Here is a 22975-nt window from a genome sequence, read left to right on the forward strand (position 1 = left end):
AGAGCGTAGTGCGGTAATCTACATAGTGCTGCTATCCCGCTATTTTACTGCTCTGGCTTGCCTCCCGTTGCATTGTGGGATTCGCAGTTCGAGGAGGGAGGCATTTAGGCTCCTCAGCCAGAGCGCTCTTGGCTGAGGGGAACTCCAAGCCCCAGAGTGCAACGGGAGGCAGCCAGGGCAGTTAAAAAAAGTGGAACAGCGGCGCTACAAGAGTGCAGTGCGTTAGTCAAACACAACACACACAACGAACACGCCGCGTTCCCACCCACTTGAACCGGAACCGGTTTGGCCAAAGGCAGCTACTGCTGAGGGGGAAAGGCTGCGGTTGTTGTCGCCTCCTCCTCAGTCTCAGTCTCAGTCTCAGTCTCAGTGCAGGCGGCTGGAGGAAGAAGAAGGAGAAGGAAGAAGAGGAGGAGGAAAGGGGGAGCCCCACAGCCCTTCTCCCCACAGCGTTCGGGGGAGAAGAGGAGGCGGAGGAGGCGGAGGAGGAGGAGGAGGCGGGCATGGGGCAGCCTGGGCTTTCGAGCAGCAGCAGCAGCAGCAGCAGCAGCGGGAGCAGGAGGAGGGAGCCCAGGCGCCGCTGGCGGTGACTCCTCGCCTGCCTCTCCCTCTCCCTTTCCTCCCTTTCCCTGCCGCCGTGGGCCTGCGCCCAGCCCTCCTCCGGAAAGATGGGCAACACGACCTCCTGCTGCGTCTCGTCCAGCCCCAAGCTGCGGAGGAATGCCCACTCCCGCCTGGAGTCCTACCGCCCCGAGGCCGAGCTCAGCCGCGAGGACACCGCCTGCAACCTCCAGCACATCAGCGACAGGGAGAACATCGACGGTGAGACAAGCAGAGAGAGAGAGAGAGAGAGAGAGAGAGGGGGGGGGAGGGGATGGGGAGAGGGGCACGGAGGGAGATGGGGTCTCCCCCCCTCTCTCTGCAGCTATATATATATGTATGTATGTATGTGTGTGTCTGTATCTGTCTGTCTGTATGGACATGTACGTCTGTCGATCCACTTGTGTGTGTGTGTCTCTCTCTCTCTCTCTCTATATATATGCATACATATGTGTGTATATATATGTGTGTGTGTGTATATCTCTATGGATATATATGTATGTCTATCTAAATATCTATCTCTCTGTGTATATATATATATATATATATAAGCGTGTGTGTTTATATATGCATATATGTGCGTATGTATCTATGGATATGTCTGTCAATCTATGTGCGTCTCTATATATACATATATATGTATGTATATTATGTTTATATATGCATATGTATGTATGTGTGTGTGTGTATCTATATGGATATGTATGTATGTCGATCTGTCTATCTGTATAAGTGTGTGTGTGTATGTGCATATATATATATGTGTGTGTGTGTGTTTATATATGCATACATTGTGTATCGATATGGATATGGATATCTGTCAATCTGTCTATGTGTGTGTCTATATGCATATATATGTATGTATATATATGTGGTGTATGTGTTTAACATCTATATAGATGATCTGTATCTAACTAGCTGTATATGCATATGCATATGTGTGTGTGTTTTTATATACATATATATGTGTGTGTATCTATATATGGATATATCTTTCTGTCGATCTATCTTATCTATGTGTGTCTCTGTGTATGTGTCTATTTATATCTTTATGGATATGTCTGTCGATCTATCTTCTCTATGTGTGTCTCTTTATGTATGTATAGGTGTACATATGCATGTGTATATATCTATATGGATATGTATGTCTGTCGATATGTTTCTGTAGGTATATGTATGTGTGTGTGTGTGTGTATATATATATATATATATACGCATACATATGTATGAATATACATACTGTACATATGTATGTCTCTGGGCATGTGCAGTGTGTCTTGTGGGACCTCCCCCTTTAATCTTAGGGTGTGAAGGCCTGTCTTGATGTCAGATTTGGGGTGCCTTTAAAGGGAAGCTAATTGTCAATGATGTACACACACACACACACACACACACAGACATAGAGAGCATGTGGATGTTTTGATGCCTCAAGCATGCAAATGTCTCTCTGGTTTCATAGGCTGGTGTGTGTAGGTGTGCAAAACATCTGGGTGCCCCAGATTTGAGTGCCTTATGATTCCTAGAGCTTCTGTAGAGACAGAAACATTGGAGGCCTTGGTTTTCTATGATTCTAGTCAGCCTGCTGCATTTGTGACTGTGACTTTTGCGGATTTGATTATTTGTGGATTTGATTAATATGTTCTCTGTAGGCATTTCTAGGTCCTCCAGCTCAACTCTGCTGGAAACAGACCATAGGGTTGCCCTGGGGGACTTAGAGATTCCTAGAGAAAACACCTCTGGCAGATGTTGACCATAGAGTTGTGCTGGATGACTAGAGGTTCCTATAGAGGTGTGTATATATGTGTATGTATATACAGATGCACACACATATTTAGAGAATTGGTGTGGCATATAGATTGGTGTGTTGGACTACAACTCTGGAGACCAGGACTCGATTCCCTGCTTGGCCACGAAACCCACTGGTTGAGTCACATGCTCTCAGCCTCAGAGGAAGGCAAAGCCAAACCCCCTCTGCACAAATCTTGCCAAGGAAACCCCATGATAGAGTCACTTTAGGACCACCATAAGTCGGAAACAGCTTGAAGGCACACAACACAGCACACACACACATTGAAGCCTTCTCTTTCTTCTAGGGTGGTCGGTGTGCTTGGCTATGGGGAATGTTTCCTTAGAGCTGGGGCCCATGGTTCTTTGAGGTGTCCTAAGCTGAGAAAGAAGGTCCATATTTTATCCATTTCAGTAGTAATTTGCTGAGTCCAGTCATAAAACATTTTGGAAAGCACATTTCTTTCCCCTCTCCCACAACTGATAAAAGGAATAAGGAAAATCCCACCCTTCTCCACATATTAAAGGGCGGAAGAGGAATATCGCTTCTGTCTGTGGACAACTTGATGGGTGTTAACAGTAACTAGTTATCTCAGTGAGCTGGAGCCGTGTCCTGCTTATTTTCTCCTTCCTCAAATGTTTCTCTGTGTATCTTCTGAGAGCCAATGTGGTTTAGTGATTTGAGCACTGGGCGACAACTCTGAAGATCAGGGTTCAAATCACTGCATGACCATGGAAACCAACTGGGTGAACTTGGGTAAGTCACACTCCCTCAGGCTCAGAGGAAGGCAACTTCAGCCCCCCTCTGAATAAATGTTGCCAAGAAAGCCCTGTTGATAGGTTCCCTTAGTGTTGTCATAAATTGAAAACGAACTTGAAGGCACACAACAACAAGGAATTTCCCAGCATTTCTACTCGCATCCTCCAATCCACATAATAGCGTGCTGTTACCAAGAGAAATATTCATCATTTGAATGAAGAAGGAGGAGTGTTTCCTGTACATTCCTGATTCCTTGTGGTCAACAGAAAGCAAGGAAGGCCCTAGAAAATGCTTTAGTACTGTACCTTTGTACTAAAATAGCCATGCCACCCATATGCACATTCCTTCTTAGCAACATGGTAATTCCTGCTGTAAGAGGGAGAACTATTCAAAGGGGGAGATGGTACTCAGTCTGTGTTTTTAAAGGAAAGAGATAAGGACTGCAGTCTTCTTCTTTGTACATCTTGGAGCTGAACTGAACTGAACTTTACTTTTCTCTGTGTGAGAACCGCTGAATAGCTCTTGCCCATTGCATCCATGCATCCACCCACATCAGTCCCACTTCCAATCTGTTGCAGGACTCGCTGGCATGCATGTGTTGCTCATGTATTTTGGCAGATGCACGCCTTATGAGGTTTTCAGATGCTCACATTTTCATGTGGAGCATCACCTGGGAAATTACTTTTGGGATGTGGTCATTCTGAGGTTGAATTTTCTTCTCGTGCTCCAGAGGGGAAAGCCTCTTAACATCCCTTTCTTGCCTCGTTAAAAAAATGCTTATTATAGCTAATGCAATATGTTCGCAGGCAACCAGTATTTTACTGAATCATCTTGTGTTATGAGGGTATTGAAAAGAGAAAATCTGGTTTTATTCCTCCTTTTCAGTCCCAATACAGTGGGCCCTTGGTATCCCCTGGGGTTTAACATCTCTGACCACTCAAATTAATCACTAGCATGAGATAACCATTCTTCTGTTATATATTACAAAAGCCCCTAATTTATAATATTTCCTCTAACAAATTTACACAGTCCTGAAGACAAGGGAGCCAGCATGGTGTAGTGGTTTTTACATTGGACTATGGCTGGAGAACAGAGTTCAGATTCTATCTCAGCCATGGAAACCCACTGGGTGAGCTTGGGCAAATCACACTCTCTCAGCCTCAGAGGAAGGCAAAGGCAAACCCCCTCTGAACAAATTTTGCTGAGAAAACCCTGTGATAGATCCTCCTCAGCATCGTCACATGTTGGAAACAACAAGAAGGCATGTAACAACAAGTTTATGCCTTCACCAGAACCAGTTGGCATAATGGATTATTTGAAAACTGAGGAGAATTTGATTTATCTGTCTAGTGTGTGTTCCTTGTATAGATTAATTGGGGGCAGTCAGTTCTTTTAAAATGTATGTTTGGGTGGATATGTTTGTATAAATAGAAACAGGTTGCTGAAATGTTGCTGTATGTTGGATTTTTTAAATGTTTTTTCCTTATGTTCTTAGGGTTGATTTGCTATATTTACTCCTAAAAGGCATGGAGGTATTAGCTAGTATTGTTTATTTAGCAGTTCAAACCTATGCGTGTCTGCTCAGATGCTACATCCCATTATGTTCACTGGCTTTACTTTGAGAGAAGCATTCATAGGATTACAATTTACTAAATCATTTCATAAAAAGACTTGAATACTTCATGGAATCTTTTATCACTGAAGACCACAAACTGCTAGATGATAAGCAAGCCTTGCAGGCCTAAATATCCTACACCAGATCCTATCTGATCTTGGAAGCTAAGCAGGGTCAGCTTTGGTTAGTACTTGAATGGGAGACTGCCAATTGATACTAGGTATTGTGGGCTATATTTCGGAGGAAGGAACTGGCAAAACCACCTCTTCAGTATTTCTTGGACAAGAAAACCCTATGAAATTCATGGGGACTCCATAATTCAGCAAGCGAATTGAAAGCACAGAATGATTTGGTCAATGAAAACTGAAAGAACCAACAATTGATTAATTCTTATACTTTGACAGCAGAACTGTTCAGATTAGCAGTGAGTGCATTAGTATGACATGTTAGTGCAGGGGGAGACCTTGTCATTCGTACAAGTACACTCAGTGAGTTTAGTATTTATTTTCTGCCATTTCCAAAGTAAAGTAGCAGTTCTGAAAATGTGATTTCTCTCTATATGTGCAATGTAATCTTCCGTCAATTAGTTTGATCCCTTGCCAAAGACACAGAGTGTTCAGGGTTCATGTTGAATGAAAGCAGAATTGTGGGTATGGCCTCTGCCTGGCTAATAAATAAAGTGAACACATGGATTTTTTAAACTAAGGAGATTAAAAATGTTATAAAAATGGGTGGAGGGGGAGGAAAACACAGTGATGGGAAGAAATGCTAATTTTTTTACTTGAAATAGCAAGCTAACTTAAAATTATTTCCTGTTAATTATTAAGATCTTGCTGTTCATTTTATTTTATTATTTTTGTTAACCTAATACATTACTTCTCTGTCTTTGATATTAATATATTTGATATAGGTACAGCTTCTTGAACCTTGCTTTTTATTAAGCAGACAGAAAGGAAATTAATCTTTGTCTCTCAGCCACAGTGCTGGGTATTTCTCATTCTTCAGTCAAAATTACTATTGGAGATTCCCTGGGTAGAGAGAGATAGAAGATAGATTGCCCAACACAGTAAGACAGTTCCTTTTCCTTATGCAGTTGTTTTGAAAGCATATGATATGAAGGGCTGAATGTTTGATCTTCTGATTCTTACATTCCTTTAAGGGCAAGTAGGTTTTAACTTGAAACGCCCAAGATGTTCCCATGAAGGAGGGTTTTGACTGACTGTGCCCTTTTACTCAAGTTACTTTTTATGGCAGTTCATAAAAGCTGAGTGACACAGTTCAAGAGAGAAATCACTGACAATAACATTCATGTTAAAGTTGGTGGCAGATTTACAAAGTATTGTATTTAAGTGATATTTCACATCAGTCAGACTTGTGTGTGGTCCAGTTAACAACTGGTTGTGCTAAACCAGACATTGCTGACTTAATTCCCAGCATTCTTCGCGGTTGAAGACTGATGGGGGTTGCAGTCAAACTCGTGGAGGGCTAAAAGTTTCTTACTTCTGTGTAAAACAAATACAAGCCCTCTCAGCCTTTTTCTGATGGCAACTGTGGTATGAGGGTTTTTTTGTTTGTTTGTTTTTTAGTTCCACCTATCTCCAGAAAATGGGAATCCAGGCAGTTTACAACAAGAGTTAACCGAAAAAGTACAGATAAAAACACAAAACGTTGTAATACTGAAACAAAGTTAAACACAATTATAATGTTAAAACATAATTATATTAAAAGCATGTTATGTTCCATTAATTAGGAGATTGGTGGTGCTAAGAACTGGCTGAGCATCCTCTTGATCTTTCAGATGCTCCTTTCTCATGATCCTGTTTGGCTGCAGCACTGTCAAATTAATGTTTTAAGATTGGGTGCAGAGCTTTTTGGGCTGCTATGAGGTCATGTTGCGCTGATGTCGCAAGCTGCTCCAGGATGTTTTAGTCATAGAGCATTGCCAGATGTGTTGCTTGTGGAGTTGGCAGGAAACCATGCGTAGTGTAATAATTTGAACTCTGATATCTTTCTTCCTTGACTCTGGCAGTGAAGCACTAATTCTGCTAGATCACATCTTTCATTGTCAATTCCAGATGAGAAAACTGTATCCCGTGTAACTCTATGGCTAATAAAACCCATCCAACCCTCCTTTTTATGCCATGTTGGTTGTGTGCTAAATTTTCTCTGTGTGGTAGATGAACTCTTTACAGGGGATTGTTTTTCAAAATGATTTATTTGCTAGACAGGGCAGTATATGTATTTTCTTTAGCCTTGTATGTGGGAACCTTCCATGTAGGGCTGAACTATACAACAGCTTTTAGACCTCCTGAACTGGATGTAGAAGACATGGGACTAAACCAGGAGTGGGAATCATGTGTGTCTCCAGATGATGTTGGGTTGAGGCTTCCAGCATTGGTTACCATGCTGGCTAGGGCTCTTGGGAGAAACATCTGGAAAGCTGTATGATTCCCACTCTAGGTAGAACTCTGATTGTGTTCTCTGCACCCCCCAGTAGATAGTAGGATAGATCCAGGATTTCACACTACACAGTTACAGTATTACATTCTACTTTACCTGCCATGGCTGCATTGTAAGGCATCCTGTGTTTTGTAGTTTCATGAGGCATTAGAGTTCTCTGGCTGAGAATTTTAAATACCCCTCCCTAAAATTGTACAACTGAGAACTAAAGCCAGAATTGTAAGCCATTATATTCCCCATCACCATGTATGAATGTGAGAGCTGGACAGTGAAGAAGGCTGACAGAAAGAAAATAAACTCATTTTTGATGTGATGCTGGAGAAGAATATTATGGATACTGTGATTAGCCAAAAAGACCAACAAATGATGAAAATGAGGCTGTTATTCTTTGGCCACATCAGGAGAAGGCATGACTCATTAGAAAAGGTGATAATGCTCGGGAAGGTAGAAGGCAGCAGAAAGAGAGGAAGTGTCTTAGATATTATTTCAGTTGCAAATCTGGTTCAGATTGGTAGGAAAGCTGGGAATAAATATACTGTTGTATTGTAATTTTGAAAAAGAATGTCAAATATATTTGGAAAGGGATAGGTACATGGATGTCATGAGAACATGCTGAGATTTATGTATTGATATGAACCAGAATACACCTTGTTATGTGAAGCACTACAGCCATAAGGCAACTCTGCTGGACTTTGTGCCAAAAGTGACATGTTGCTCTGGGGCCCTGGGGGTAACAGTGGTCTGAAATCTTCATTTTTCCACATATCTGTTGTAAAAGTCTGTCTCTTAAAACAATTCTGGGCACAGAATTGCTATGGCAGAGTAGTGCTATCATTTGAGAATGCTCCACACTCTGTGTAAAAAGTCAAGGGAATTCTTGTATGTGTATACTTACTATTGGTGTTTATTGAGGTGCAAAATCATATGGTAGAATTTATTGAGCTGTGAAAATGGTTTCATTTTCTGGCACATTGTTTGAAGCGCCTGTATTCCAGTTTCTCCCCCATCATGAAGAATTGCATATTTGTAACATGCTACACTGTAAGGCATAAATGCTTATGACATGAAATGTTATTAACACACAAACTATTTAAAATTCACTGAAAGTCTGTTTAATTTAACCCACAGAAAAGCAGTAGCTAGAAAGCCACTTCTTAAAGCAGCTTTCACCCCCTTGTTTGTAATGATCTTTATACAACAATTGCTCTGAGAGCCAAAGATCTTCACCAACTTAAACTGCAGCTTTCATTCATATAGGAAGCAGCAGTAAAAGGGAAGTATGATTGAAGATATCTACTGATTCTAAAAGAGGGTTATTGACCCTTTATTGTTTTTGTTTGCTGCAGAGTGCCTGTGCTGTGCATCTGAATAACAGAACAGCAATACCTAAATTATTATTTAATGTGTTATGTCTTTGTTCATGGAGATGTAGGTTACATCTGAGAGATTATATATGATGGCACGCAGTTTCTGCCAAGTCTTGGAGAGTCAATATGGAGAAAACAGGGAAGTTGAAGAATGAATGGGGTAGCAAATTAATACCAGACCAGAGTTCTTTGTTTTCCCTGTGAAGTTTCCCTTGTGCATTTCTGATTCAGCAATTTATGGGTCTGGTGTCTGTTAGCACGTTGTTCTTGCATTCCAGAAACCTCTTTGCAGTTTTCAAATAATCAGGTAACAGGATTCATGTTGTTTGTTTCTGTCCCTTTGCATGTTACAATAGATATAGATGCTTGTACACACAATTCTGCCACTTTACATTAAGCTTTCTTGCTGAGTTAAAAGAATTTAAGAGAAGGGGGAGAAACCAACTTAAATTTGGAATCAATTAGGAATTTCCTTTCAATAGCCATTCATTTTAAATTAAAAGGGCCTAGCGCTGCTTTTTACTTGACTATAGGTTTTGGAAGGACGGTTAGGACAAAGCCTCTTCTTAAGCTGAATTAATTCATGGACTAACAAGCAAGGGCTAAAATATATTCTGTTTTCTTTGCAGAGAGTTTGCATTTTGCTCTGAGCAAGGTTATTGTCAGGCTGTAAAGAACAGTGATGCCATTTTCTGGGGAATTCCCTGGAATCCGGGGAATTTAATTAATTTCTTTCTGGGGATTTTGACTGAATAATAATAATAAATATTGGGGAATTCCGGGGATTTTGGATTTTGGTAAAACATTCCAGGGGATATCTTCGAGGCTTGTTGGCAACACTGGTAAAGAAAGCTAAACTGACATTTCTCTTTTCTTTTGTGTTGGAATAGTCTTTTACTTGGGAGTAAAGATAGTTTGGGAGCCAGAAGGACAACTCCTGGGTCCTTCCTCTTTTGCTGTGGCAGAGCTGGCAGAGCTCTGTATTTCTGAAAACTTTGGTCTTCAGGTTAGCTTTAGTTGTTCAAGGTGTTGGTGTTTTTGACCATTCTGTGTTTCCTGTTTCCTTGGTTTTTGCCTTCCCCCAGCTGTGCATTTATTGGCTCTTGACAGCCACCTCTGTGTTGTCCTTCATTCTCCTCTGCCATCTTAGTTTTCCAGTAATAAGTTGAGATTCTGTAAAAATTTCCTGCTAAAATATTGTTCCTAAATCCATTGGCTTGGACCCAGTCATCCATAGAAGATGCTTATTCGTATTAATAGAACTAAAGATAATCATGACTAACAAATCCTTCATTTACTAACATATACTCAGTTAGTCCTTAATCCAGTTGTCAGTGCCTACTAGAGTAGGCCCCTTGATGGAATGGGAACATGGTATGGTACCACTTGCATAAGTTCCTTTGAATCAGTGAATCTCTTCTAATATGAATTATTGATCAGAGTTAAGCCTTACATTATTGGTAGGTTCAGCCTGTTTATTGCTTTTCCAGGGTTATTGGTGTGTTTATTAGCTTGGCAGTTCCAGCCACTCTGCTAAGATTATTATGCATGCTGAAATTTCAAACAAACAAAATGCTTGTTATTACTTTAAAGCCTTATACTGCTTGGGTCCCCACTACCGTATCTGAAAGGCGATATCTCCCTGGACACGAGAGAGAGCCTTCTTGATGTCTGCTCCCAGGTTATGAAATTCCCTCCTGTGAGAGATTTGGTTGACCCTCCCTTTCCTTTTCCTTTCCTTTCGCTGGCATGGCAAACACCCTTTTATTCAGGCAGGCCTTTGGTTTATAAATTTGTGGCAGAAGGGCTATCAATGGGGTTGTGTTTTCAGGGAGGCCACCACCTTGAGCCTGCAGGATCTAAGCAGAACAGTGGAGAATGGAGTCTTGGAGATGTCTCATCCACAGTTAACAACAGCAAGAAAACCTTGACTTGGGTGGGAAGGTAGAATTTTATTTGTTGCTCTCCCTCAAGACCAAATTGTCTGGGACTGGCCCTATTTAGATGTATGACGTCTCTGTGCTAATTCTCTCAATATCTTCTATAACAGTGTGGTACAGTTTTGTTCCTTCGAAACTTTGCAGTTTGTGTGTGAGTTCACTGAGATAAACTTAACTTACGTATCAGTGAGAAAGGAATTGATGTCACAGATGTGCAGAATGTATTATTGTACAGTGAATTTAAGACTCAGCTTATGTTGACTGTATTTGCCAAAAAGGTCAATCTGACCTTTGACCCAAGTCATAATTGCCTTTCCCCCCTTAACTAGATAATATGATTGCATTAAGGGCTAAATATCATCCTGTGGCAATGATTTATTGTTTCCTCTTCATGCTTAATGAAGATAGTGGCAGAACTTGGATCTTATTTTCACATTCTCCTCTTAGTTTGTGAAGGCCACAGCTCTGAGAAGGAATGAACAAATGCTGCAGTACTGAAACTATATGACAGATGTGTAGGTCCAGCATCAAGAAACTCTATTACCAGGTGATTGTTTTACCTTGGGATCAATGAATGAATTGGTTGTGGATTCTGGAAATGATGTCTGCATCTACTGTTGACTTTAGTGGGGGCTTGGATAGACATATGTCCTCAATGACAATGTGAGAATCAGTCCACTTGGGTTATAGTAAACTTGGGAAACAACATTTTGAGTGAAGCACCCTTTTGTCTTCTGCTTTGTGTCATATTGCTGCTACCATTCTTTTTGTTGTATTTCTTTGTTTCCAAGATATGATGACACTAAGATGTCTCTGTCATAGTATTTTCTTGGCAAGATTTGTTCGGGGGGGGGGGGGGTTGCATTGCCTTCCTCTGAGGCTGAAAGTGTATAGTTTGCCCAGGGTCATCCAGTGGATTTCAACTGTCCTAATCCAGAACTCAAACCACTATACTGGCTCCTATCATTCTGTACCTCAGCCTGTGGCATCACTAGGGTTGGTGCCACCCAGTGCGATAACTCATGGTATCACCCTCCAGTTGACCTCCTTGTATACCAAACCATACAGAATCCTTAGTAGTAGTAGTAGTAGTAGTAGTAGTTGTGTGTGTGTGTGTACTAATGTTACTCATAAATCATAATTCCCATATATCATTGAATGTAATTGTAATACAGTTGGCCCTTGGAACTCGTGGGGGATCCATTCTGGACCCCCCAACAAGTTCCAAATATTGCAAGTATTCAAGCCCCATAGGCTTGAATGGGGTGCATGCACCACGGGCATGTGCCCCATTGCTGTTAATGGCGGTTGCCCCTCCGCAAATTTCCAAGTCCGCGGATCTCAAGTCCGTGGACTTGGAGGGGCAACTGTAGTTGTGACATAAATAGCTTGGAAAGTTAAAATTATACGTTTAAATTACAATATCATATGCACAGCCTAAATGTATTTACATATATATACCTTCATGTGGTTGAAGTGAAAATTTGGTGAAATGTAATGTTTTAAAACAAAATTTTAAAAGAATACTCATTTTTAAAAAAATGTAATAATTACAAAAAAGTAAAAGTTAAAATTTCATTATTTTTTAAAACTGGGGCCTCTACTTTCTCCTCCCACTTAGCTTCACCCCACTTACCCTATCCAGCATTTCAAAGGGACACAGGAGATTGCCGCAGCCTATTTCTGCAAAAATGCCAGTGTTTGAGGAGAATGGTGTCACCCCCTCCTCTTCAGGTGTCACCTGGTGTGGTTTGCACCCCCATAGTAATGCCACTGACTCCAGCCTTTCTCAACTGGGTGCCCTCCAGATGTATTGAATTACAACACACATAAATAAATCCCAGCAAGCATGGGCATTAGCTATGCTGGCAGCTGCAGTCCACCATGCTTGAGAGGATATCAGGATGGGGGAGGTTGATGTACCCCAAGGCTGGAATTACTTCTGAGTCTGAACTCTCCCCACCCACTTTAACAAATAGGAATATTCACTGTTCCTTGGTAAGAGGTGTTGGGGATTTTGATGAGTCAGGAAGGTGGTAAGTCCTTGGAAGTATGTGGTCAATAAAACCTTTCAGCTCAGACTTCTTTACACAATTAGATACTAGTACTGAGCCTGAAGCAAGATTGCCAGATGGCTGATTAAAATACCAGTTCTGCTCTTAATTTTTCTCTGCTCTTTGCTGTTATTTGATATTCCTATCCTTAACAGTGCTGGAATGGACCCTGAGAGCTGTCTAGTCAGCCCCCTGCTGTGCAGTCTATAATCATTCATGAGGCTCACGCTTCTGTTTCCTTCAGCTTTGTTCCATTCTTTTACCATTCATTTGAAAATTGAAAACCAGAGCTAAATTCCATGTAATTGGTTCTTAGGCTTTAAAGGTCTAGGTATTTCTGATTATTAATCATAAGAGGTATAAGAAGCAACAGCAGCAGCAGTTTTGATCAGATGGGGGAGTTTTATCTGACCAGAAGCTGGAGGCTGGATATCCCTGCTGTGAGCCCTTGTACAAAAACTATATTACCTCTGCATTTTTGGACAGTATCTAGTGCACCAGAACTGAACACACATTTAGTATTGGACTCAGAACCAAAAATATAAATTGTACTAGGGAGCAGGAAAAGGTTTGTAAAATGGTAGTAGATGTTTATTCAAATCAGGAAGACCTGCATACAGCAGTTTGTCTCTGTTTCAATGTCTCTGCCATGAAGGATCAGTTTCTTGCCTATTGCTTTTGGAAGAGGATGGCTGTACTCTGGTATGCCAATAATAACATAAAATATATGAGACTCCTTACCATCTTGGTACTGAAGAGAATTGTTTCTACTTAGGAGAAAGGGATCTATATCTGTTCCCCTGCCCCACATTCAAGGACTTGTGTATTTAGATTTCACAGGAGTTCATATCAGTTGCATATTTTTTTGTCATCTATTCCAGGGTGACACTACCCAGGGCTTTTCATTCCCTTTATCCTACCCCCACCCCGTGCTATGCAGCATTTGAACTAACAAACAGTATTCACATTCAGAAAGCTGACTATGGCGCGTTACAGACCGCTGGATTGCGGCAGTCTGCTGCCGCCGCTGATTGCTGCGTCCAGGAACCGCAGCAGCCAAACAGCACGGTTCCCAGACGCAGCAAAGAAGGAGCGTGAAAATCACGCTCCTTCCTGGGTCCCGGATGTGACGCTGTGAGGCGCTAGTCGCGCACTTGCGGCATCATATCTGGGGCGTGACGTGCGGATGCAGAGCGTCCGCTACGTAAAGATGGCAGCCCCCATGTGGACAGGCGGCACCATCTCTTACGTGCTCTATGCGTACTAGGGTTGGGGGCCGTGAGGAAGAGATGGCTCTTCTTAACCCTAGTACGCGCAGAGCGCGTACTATGCGCGCGTTTGTAACGCGCCTATGACTTTTTGCAAAGCAGGCTGCTTTGCACAAGACTGCACACTGTTTAGATGGTCATTTTGAAAGTGGTTTTATTTTCGTCTCATAAGGGAGAACCCTGTGTGTGTGCGCATGCACCTTCAGTGCAATCCACTAAATACTTCTGCTATACTTGCATTTCAGTTAGGTGTGCCTGGTGAGTTATATCTTTAATCAGAGTATTACGTTGGCATAATCTCCCAGGTCCTGCTGCAGAATTGTTGACCTCCTTTAATGTCTTATAGTCAATGAGACATGTTTGAAAATACGATTTCTCCATCCTTTCTTGTGTGAAGAGTGGTAAAATTGCCCAAATTGTCTTTGTTGATTCCAGGGACTGCCTTCAGAATATTCTCTTACTAGCAGCCATTCTGATAGGCATCTCTCAGTCTCAGTTAGAACTTGGTGTATTAGCTTGGAGTACCTGCTAAAAGAGATTACATTCTAGCCAGTGAAATAAATTGCTTTATTTGACAGGAACTAGTAGAAATTGCTTCACTGCAAAGAAATAAAAATAAAAAGCATGAACTTTCTTTGAGTCTCTGTTATTGTTAAGGGGTGGAGGTTTTAATACCTTTATGTTCCCAAGGCAATTGCTGAAGAGACAAGCAGGATAAGTAGAGACTTTCAGTATGTAGCCTTTATGCAGACTTAACATTATAAGATTAGATTGCACTCATTTACAGTGGTATTTATTTCTCAGTAAGCATGTATAGGATCATACCACTAGTTGGTGTTTGTTGTTGCCAAAGGCTGCTGACAAAAAAAAAAAAAAAAAAAAAAAAAAAAACATACCTAGCAGTATATCCAGAGTTTTTCACCAATTCCTACTCTGGCACCTCATCTGGCATGGAAATGCCACGTGATATGGAGTCACAAAGTCTGTGCCAGCAAAATTCAAGTTATAACATATTCTAGCAAACTGAAAGACTTGGGGCCTCACCCCAGTGGTGCACGTCATCATGTCTGCTGTCCAAGGACCAGCTAGCTAAATTCAGAGAGGATCTTCAATTGAAGATTGGCCTTTACGTGACAAATTGCCCTCTGCAGCAGTGGGATTAATGATGGTGTGAAATAGTTCTGATCTGCATTGGTGGAAGGATTACTAAACCAATGCCATTGCTGGTCTTCAGGATATACCTTGGTTAGCAAACACTTGGTGTGACCAAAATTGCTACAGCCAAATTAGGTGGCACACCTATATGTTTAAAACTAGATTTATCAGTATCTCACTGAAAGAAATATGAGGAAGGATGTAATTCGAACAGGAGAGACACCTTTGAAGACTGCATGTGGCATTTATTAATGCATTTTCATCCTATTCCTTCCAGGTGATATACATGGCGCACCCCTCACAACAGTTGTGTGAGTTAGGTTAGAAATGATGACTGACCACATGATCACCATGTGAATTTCACAGGCAAGTGTGATTTGATCTTTGAATTTGTGCAGCTCTATCAAACACACCAGTTCTATGCAAACTACTATATTGCCTCGCCAACCAGCCAGGCTATCTATCTGACATGGCTGTATATAAACCAATGGCAATAGTAGAAGTGAGCCAGACTAGAAGTAGACTCTAGGGTGGTAAAATGCAGACAGTGGGAAAGCTTACTATGTGTCGTCTCCTCTCAAACAGTGGTTTTCTACTGGAAGGAGATTTTCCAGTAGAAAATAATCCTACCTGGAACCCTAGATGGCTACTGCCAGTCAGTGTGACAGTATTGAGCTGTTTCATCCTCTTGTGCAGGCCCGCGAAGCCTCTAGGACTGGCCCGCGCTCGCCCCTGCCACCGATTGCGCCGTCGATTGGCGCCGCTCCGGCTGCCTTTTTGTTTTTTAAAATGGCGGCACCCCTCTAGGAGCTGTATACTTTAGGTGGCCCCACACCAGTAAAGAAAGTACAATACTCAAGCATTAAAAACCTCTTCCTTGGAAACTAGTCAATTGCCAAAAGCTCACCTGAATAAGAATTGTCTTTACCTGCTACTGGTATAGCAACAGGGAAGAAACAAGTCTAGCCTCCCATGCAAAGGAGTACGACAGCCTGGAAGCAACCACCAAGAAAGCCTTTTCTTTTGTCCTTACCACATGTGCCTCTGAGGATGGCAGGACCCAGGTGAAAAGGGCTTCCACCATAGAGCACAAAGTTTAGGTGTGCTAATATGGGATAATGCGAGTCTAAACTCTAGTCTTTTCCTCTCTGATGAAGAAGGATATCAGACTAATGGCTATGAATTGCACTGAGGGAAGCAAATATTTTTCCATTTTCTCTGGTGATATTTATCTGTGTTTGTATCTATAACTATATTTACAGCTGTGCTTATATCTATATCTGTTTAGTTTTGTTGTTGGAGTTAATGGATTAGTTCAGATGTCACACTATGATTTGATGCTATATAAATGAGTTGTGTAGTCATGTATGTTTTCCCCTTCTTGCACTTTTTTGATTTCCCTTCCCACTTTTAATTATTTATTCCCTTCCCACTTTTAATTAGGTGTCAAATCTTTGTTTGTCATTCAGATACAACACCAGGCTATGATTTGCTGTGGTAGTTCGAGCATTGGACTGTGACTCTAGAGTCTGGGGTTTGAATCCTGGCTCAGTCATGGAAACCCACTGCGTGCCCGTGGTCAAGTTGCACACTCTCAGCCTCAGAGAAAGGCAAAGGTAAACAAATCTTGCCAAGAAAACCCCATGACATGTTCACACCATAAGTTGAAAGTGACGGCATACAACAAGACACGTCTGTACAGGACTATTCAGATTCATAGGCTGGAGTTTATCATTGGTGTTCGAGAGTTTTCTGTGATTGGCCAGGGCCTGGCAATCTTCCCTTTAAAACTAATTTGAACCTGTTACTCATTATAGTGTTTGAAAAGTAATTTGTTGTTGTTACTCACTTAAGTGATTTAAGGAGAAAAATAGCTTGCTGCTTTAATTCATTGTGTTTTTCATCATCATCATCATCATTATTATTATTATTTTGTTGTTGCTGCTGTTTTATGCCTTCAAATCATATCTGACTTATGATGAACCTATCATGGAATTTTCTTGGCAGAGTTTGTTCAGAGGGGGGTTTCCCTTTGCCTTCCTCTGAGGCTGAGACAGTGTAAATTTCCCAAAATCACCCAGTAGGTTTTCATGGTAGCTCTCATCCGTGTTACAGGCTCCTTTTATAAAGAGTGGGACGGCATCTTCTAGCAAAATAATGTTTATTACCCTATTAAAATTGAACATGTTGATTAGGGTTAATTTAAGAGGAGACTCTGAACATGCTGATTGTATCATACATAGTTTCTTGGATGTAGTAAATATGCAGAGAATGAAACCATTGTTGTTGTTTTTTAAAAGATTATACATTGCCTTGAATCCTGTGCTGGGAGAAAAGTGGGATATGAAGTAAATAAATCAATTAATCACGCCTCTCTCCAATTTAAATTGTGATATAAGAAGCAAAAGAGAGCAAAAATGATCATTACTTAGCAAGCAAGTTTCATTCTTGCCTTATTAATGTCCTTTCATAATTTCTTTAGTATGACCTTGTGCTTAAAGCTCTCACTTCTTCTTATGGGGACAATTTCCATTAGCTAATGATTCTGTGCAGAGAAAATGAAGTTCTGTGAGCAAAGGGCTTCTCTTTACAGGTGTCTCTGTTGTGCTATTTTAATTATCTTCCCCACAAACCCTAACTGGCATTCTTTGAAGTGAGGAAAAGCAGGTTTTGTTGATTAATAAATAACTTCTTTATGGAGAATTGTCTAAAGGTGTTTAAGGGAGGATCGCCTAAAGGTCTGGTTTTGAGGGTTGCCCCCTTCAGGGGGCTGGGATTCAGCTTTACTCACCATACTACGTAGTGTACAAATATTTTTTAAAAATGTAATGTTAAAGTGAAAGTGTGTATGTTGCTTGCCTTCAAATAGTTTCTGACTTGTGGTGAAGCTAGAGCGACCCCATCATGGGGTTTTCTTGGCAAGATTTGTTCAGAAGAGGTTTGCCATTGCCTTCCCCTGAGGCTGAGAGCATGTGACTTGCTCAAAGTCATCCACTGGTTTGCATGGCAGAGCTGGGAACCAAACCCTGGTCTCAGAAATCGTAGTCCAACACTCAAACCACCACACCATCCTGGCCAACATTTATTTGGACACTTTAGGACACCATTTTACTACACCAATGTAAATAATGGGACTTGAGCATCCATGGATTTTGGTATCCATGGATAACTAAACCCCAGCGGATGGATACCAAGGGCCTGCTGTATTTTGGCAATCCTGAGTGAATGTAGACCCAGAAGAGGCCTGTTTTGAGACAAGAAATGAACAAGAAGCGTCTTCTGCTCTTTTCCTGTTATAAAAAAAAAGGCCTTTCCTGGGCCTTAAACATGGTGAAAATGCCTCCAAGCTCCACAGAGAGCATTTAGTAACAACCCCCCCCCTTTTTTTTTTCAGGGGCTGTAACAGAAGAGACACTAGTGTGTGCCAGTGTGGTATAGTGGTTTGAGCATTGGACCATGACTCTGGAGACCAGAGTTCAGCCATGCAAACCCACTGGGTGACCTTGGGCAAGTCACACTCTGTCAGCCTCAGAGGAAGAGAAAGGCAATCCCCCTCTGAACAAATCTCATAATAGGTTAGCCTTAGGGTCATCATAACTCAGAAATTACTGGAAGACCTGCAACTAACAGTGATGGGTTGTGGCAGGCCTGTAATGCAGCCTCCTAGCCTTCCACAGTTACTCACGCCCTGCTATAGGACAACTGTAGAACACTTGCAGATCATGCTAACAGGCTGCCCAACATATATTCATTAACAAAGATTGCAGTCCTATACACATTTATTTAAGAATTCTTGAACATATATTGTGCTTGTATCTGGGTATATTTTCATAGGATTGGTTTATAAATTTCTGAAATTATGGAAATACAGTGGTACCCCAGGATACGAATGCGCCGCCTTACGAAATTTCCGGGTTACGAAAAAAATCTAATTAAAAAAACTGTTCCGCGTTACGAAAGTTTTTTCGGGTTACGAAAAAACTTTTGGTGCTTTTCGGCGCTATTTCGCACCAAATCGCGGCTTTTCCCCATTAGCGCCTATGGCTTTTCGGCTTGCGAAAGCCTTTCGGGTTATGAAAGCGGCGGCGGAACGAATTATTTTCGTAACCCGGGGTACCACTGTACTACAAACACCAATGGTATATGGGCTAAGCAAGAAAAGGCCTCACCCTGGCCCTATTGGTGGGGAATTAAACAATTAGTAATGGTGAAAATAGAAATAGACTATGGAAGAGCAGGAACATTGTTAATTTTTTCTCCCCCCCCCCCCCCCAACACTGCCTTTAAACATATTTGCTCTATTTAGAAGAACTTTGTTAATACATCTACACAACTTACTAATCTACCTGTCCAGAAATCTTTATTCAAATGCTTTTCCTTAAAATACCTCCAGGCAGCTGAAGCAAGACACAGGACTACAGGCAGTGAAGAGTATCCACCCCTGCCTAGACTCATATCCCAAATGTATGGGGTAAAATGTCTGACCCCCCCCTTTTTTTTTAATGTGAGGTCTCAACATTTTTAAACTTCAAGTTTCTTAGATTTATTTATTTATTTCATTTTCATGCCACCTTTCTCCCAGAATGGGACCCAAGCTTGCAAGATAAAAACATTTAAAAAACTTACAATAATAATTTTTAAACAGTTTAAAACATTTAATTTAAACAGTATAAAATTAGCATATAAACATACAAAAAGTTAGCAGTACCTGGGTGAACTCTCAACTTTTCCCACCCTTTTCTGATCAGATACAAGAAACTGTGCCTTCACCTTCTCCTGTTTTCTTGCCTTTATTTTATGCTCCAAAATCTTTGCAGCAGTGCCTTAGCCCTCTCTTGGGTTTTAAATATTTTGTCCTGTATCAAGAAATCTTAGCAGCAGGGCATCATAGAGCCCTCTCCTGTTTGTATCCTTAAATCCTAACACATTTTTGCTTCTAGGCAAATCTTCCCCTTTGGAATTTCAACTTGAAACTAGCCACTATAACTTGAGTGATCCTGATGCCTGTATTAGTTCAGAATCTAGAGTAGAGGTGTCCAGAGCTTCCGTGGACTGTTGTACTGGATCATTTTGAGTCTGTCAGTACCAAGGATGTGGACAAGATTCTTTGTAGCATTAGGAAGACGACGTGCTCTCTCGATCCCTGCCCTTCATGGTTGGCAGCTCAGGGGAGAACGGCTGTGACAGAGATGTTACGCCAGATTATTAATTCATCTTTCTGGGAAGAGCGGTTTCCATTGAGTTTAAAAGCGGCCATTGTAAAACCTCTATTAAAAAAGCCCTCCTTAGACCCCCTTATTCTGAATAATTATCGGCCTGTTTCGCTGCTGTCTTTTTTAGGGAAGGTGATCGAGAGGGCAGTTGCCTTCCAGCTTCAAGGGATCTTGCATGAAACGGATTTTCTAGACCAGGGGTAGGCAACCTGCGGCCCGCGGGCCGGATGCGGCCCGGCGAGGCCTTGGGACCGGCCCCAGCCTGGTCCTGCCGCCGATTGCCGCCAGGGCCTTTGGGGGGCAATTGTCTATAGAAGCCTCAGAAACATGCATTTATATTAACATATTTTAAAAAATCAGCAATTTTTTTTGCGTGTCCTCCATTTTTTTTAAAAAAGTGTCTTCCATTTGAAAATTTTGTCCTACATTTGCCCTGGTTTATTTATATATTTAATTTTTTTAAAAAAATTATTTAATTATTTATTTTTTGGCTTCGGCCCCCCAGTTGTCTGAGGGACAGCAACCCGGCCCCCGGCTCAAAAAGGTTGCCTACCCCTGTTCTAGACCCATTTCAAACCGGCTTCTGGGCGGGCTATGGAGTTGAGACTGCCATGGTCGCCCTGGTCAATGATCTCCGTCTGGGCATGGACAGGGGTAGAGTGTCCCTGTTAGTGCTTTTGGACATCTCAGCAGCCTTTGATACCATTGACCATGGTATCCTTCTGGAACGCCTGAGGGAGTTAGGTATCGGGGGCACTGCTCTCCAGTGGTTCCGTTCCTACCTCTCAGGAAGATTCCAGATGGTGCAGCTGGGGGACTGTCGCTCCGACAAGAGGGCCCTTACATCTGGTGTCCCTCAGGGAGCGATTTTGTCCCGCATGCTATTTAACATTTACATGAAGCCGCTGGGAGAGATCATCCGGAGACATGGGGCAGGGATGTAGCCAAGGGGGGATCTTGGGGTCCGGACCCCCTTTCCATTAGAAAAATGAATGGTATGTGCTGCTGCGCCGCTGCACCCAAGCCCCATTATAATGGTGGCACTTAGTCTGAACTCCCCCCTTCCTAAAATCCTGGCTACGTCCCTGCACGGGGCGTGGTGTTATCAGTACGCTGATGACACCCAAATATGTTTCTCTGTATCTCCGACTGATGCAGTGACTAGGGATGGCATCTCTCCTCTAAATGCCTGTCTGGAGTCGGTAATGGGCTGGATGAGGGAAAACAGACTCAGCTTGAATCCAGAGAAAACGGAAGTACTCGTGATAGGTTCCCCGGGCCCGGGGATGGATATTTGTCCACCTGTCCCGAACGCGGCCACGCTCCCCCTGAAGGACTCAGTTCGCAGTCTCGGGGTGCTTCTGGACTCGCCGCTCAGGTGGACGTGATGGTCAGGAGCACCTCTTATCAGCTTCGGCTGATACGCCAGCTGCGACCCTACCTGGGCCGGGGGGACCTTGAAATGGTGGTACATGCTTTGGTAACCTCTCGGTTGGATTTCTGTAATGCGCTCTACATGGGACAACCCTTGTACCAAACGTGGAAGCTACAATTGGTTCAGAATATGGCAGCAAGGCTGGTCACTGGATGTTCCAGGACCAGCCATATAACACCTATATTGCAAGACCTACATTGGCTGCCCATTCGCTTCCGGGCGCAATACAAGGTGTTGGTTATAACCTATAAAGCCCTAAATGGCTTGGGCCCAGGGTACTTGGAGGACCGTCTCTCCCCATACAGTCCGCCCTGCACTTTCAGATCGGGCGGAAAACATCTTTTAAGAGTTCCTAAGACGAGGTATGTGTCTTCTTCACAAAGGGCTTTCTCCATCATTGCCCCTCAGACCTGGAACTCTTTGCCCGATGAGCTCCGCTCAGCAACCTCCCTAGATCTCTTTAGGAAAAATTTGAAGATCTTTCTTTTTCATCAAGCCTTCCCCCATGTGCCTTAATGACCATTCTTTCTCCCCCTTGGTGCATATTGTTTGATCCAGCTATCTTTTTTGCATGGTTTTAATTGGTTTTAGACTGTGAATGAGGGTATGAAATGTTTTTAGATTATTTTGTATTGTTTTTAATTGCTATGGGTGGGTTTTTGTATTGTTGGGACATGGGTTGTTATATTGTCTTTGATGTAGATGTTGTAAACCGCTGTGATCTGTAAGGAATAGCGGTATAGAAATAAACTTTCATTCATTCATTCATTCATAAATACACTTTGTCAGTTATCCCAATGTTGGCTGAACTACTTATGAGTACAATAGAATATGTGGATGCAGAAGTGGATAAGATATTTCGCATAAACTCTACTGCAGCGAGAAATCGGAACTTGCCCAGGGATATCGTGGTTTATATCATAAGGGAGAGGTTCAAGGACAAAGTTATACAAGAAAGCTATGACAAAAGAGTGACAATAGATGGAGTGGAAATAAAATTTTTTAAAGATGTGCCGGCTGAGACGTTAAGGAGAAGGAGAGACTACACGTTATTAACAAGAATGCTACAAATGAAAAAAATCAGATATAGGTGGGAACCCCTGGAGGGAGTATCCTTTTTATGGAAGCAGAAACAGATGAAGATAGATACACCAGAAAAGGCAAAGACTTTCTACAATAAATGGTTCAGAGAGGAGGAAGAAAGAAACAGAGAAAGAAGAGAGATGGAAAGACAGAAAGCCGAAGAGAGAGGAGAAGATGGTTTCCTGGAGGTAGCAAAGAAAACCGACACTGAAGAAGTGAATAGAGAAGATCTACAAGAAG

At 42.0% G+C, this 22975-nt stretch overlaps 1 protein-coding gene across 2 annotated transcripts in view; it reads left to right on the plus strand.

The window, feature by feature from the left end:
• The first annotated feature begins 513 nt into the window (after positions 1-513).
• Positions 514-22975, plus strand: part of LOC149310020 (cyclin-Y) — a 122431-nt gene continuing 99969 nt past the window's right edge. For both annotated transcript variants that reach the window (XM_089533502.1, XM_089533503.1), the window contains exon 1: positions 514-822. In XM_089533502.1, the coding sequence (XP_089389628.1) occupies positions 669-822 (154 nt within the window). In that variant the 5' untranslated portion in view covers positions 514-668. The remainder of the gene's footprint in view (positions 823-22975) is intronic.

This window comes from Sceloporus occidentalis, unplaced genomic scaffold, assembly GCF_023333645.1.
Source record: "Sceloporus occidentalis isolate IW3139 unplaced genomic scaffold, rSceOcc1.0.p SCAF_7, whole genome shotgun sequence".
Taxonomy (NCBI): domain Eukaryota; kingdom Metazoa; phylum Chordata; class Lepidosauria; order Squamata; family Phrynosomatidae; genus Sceloporus; species Sceloporus occidentalis.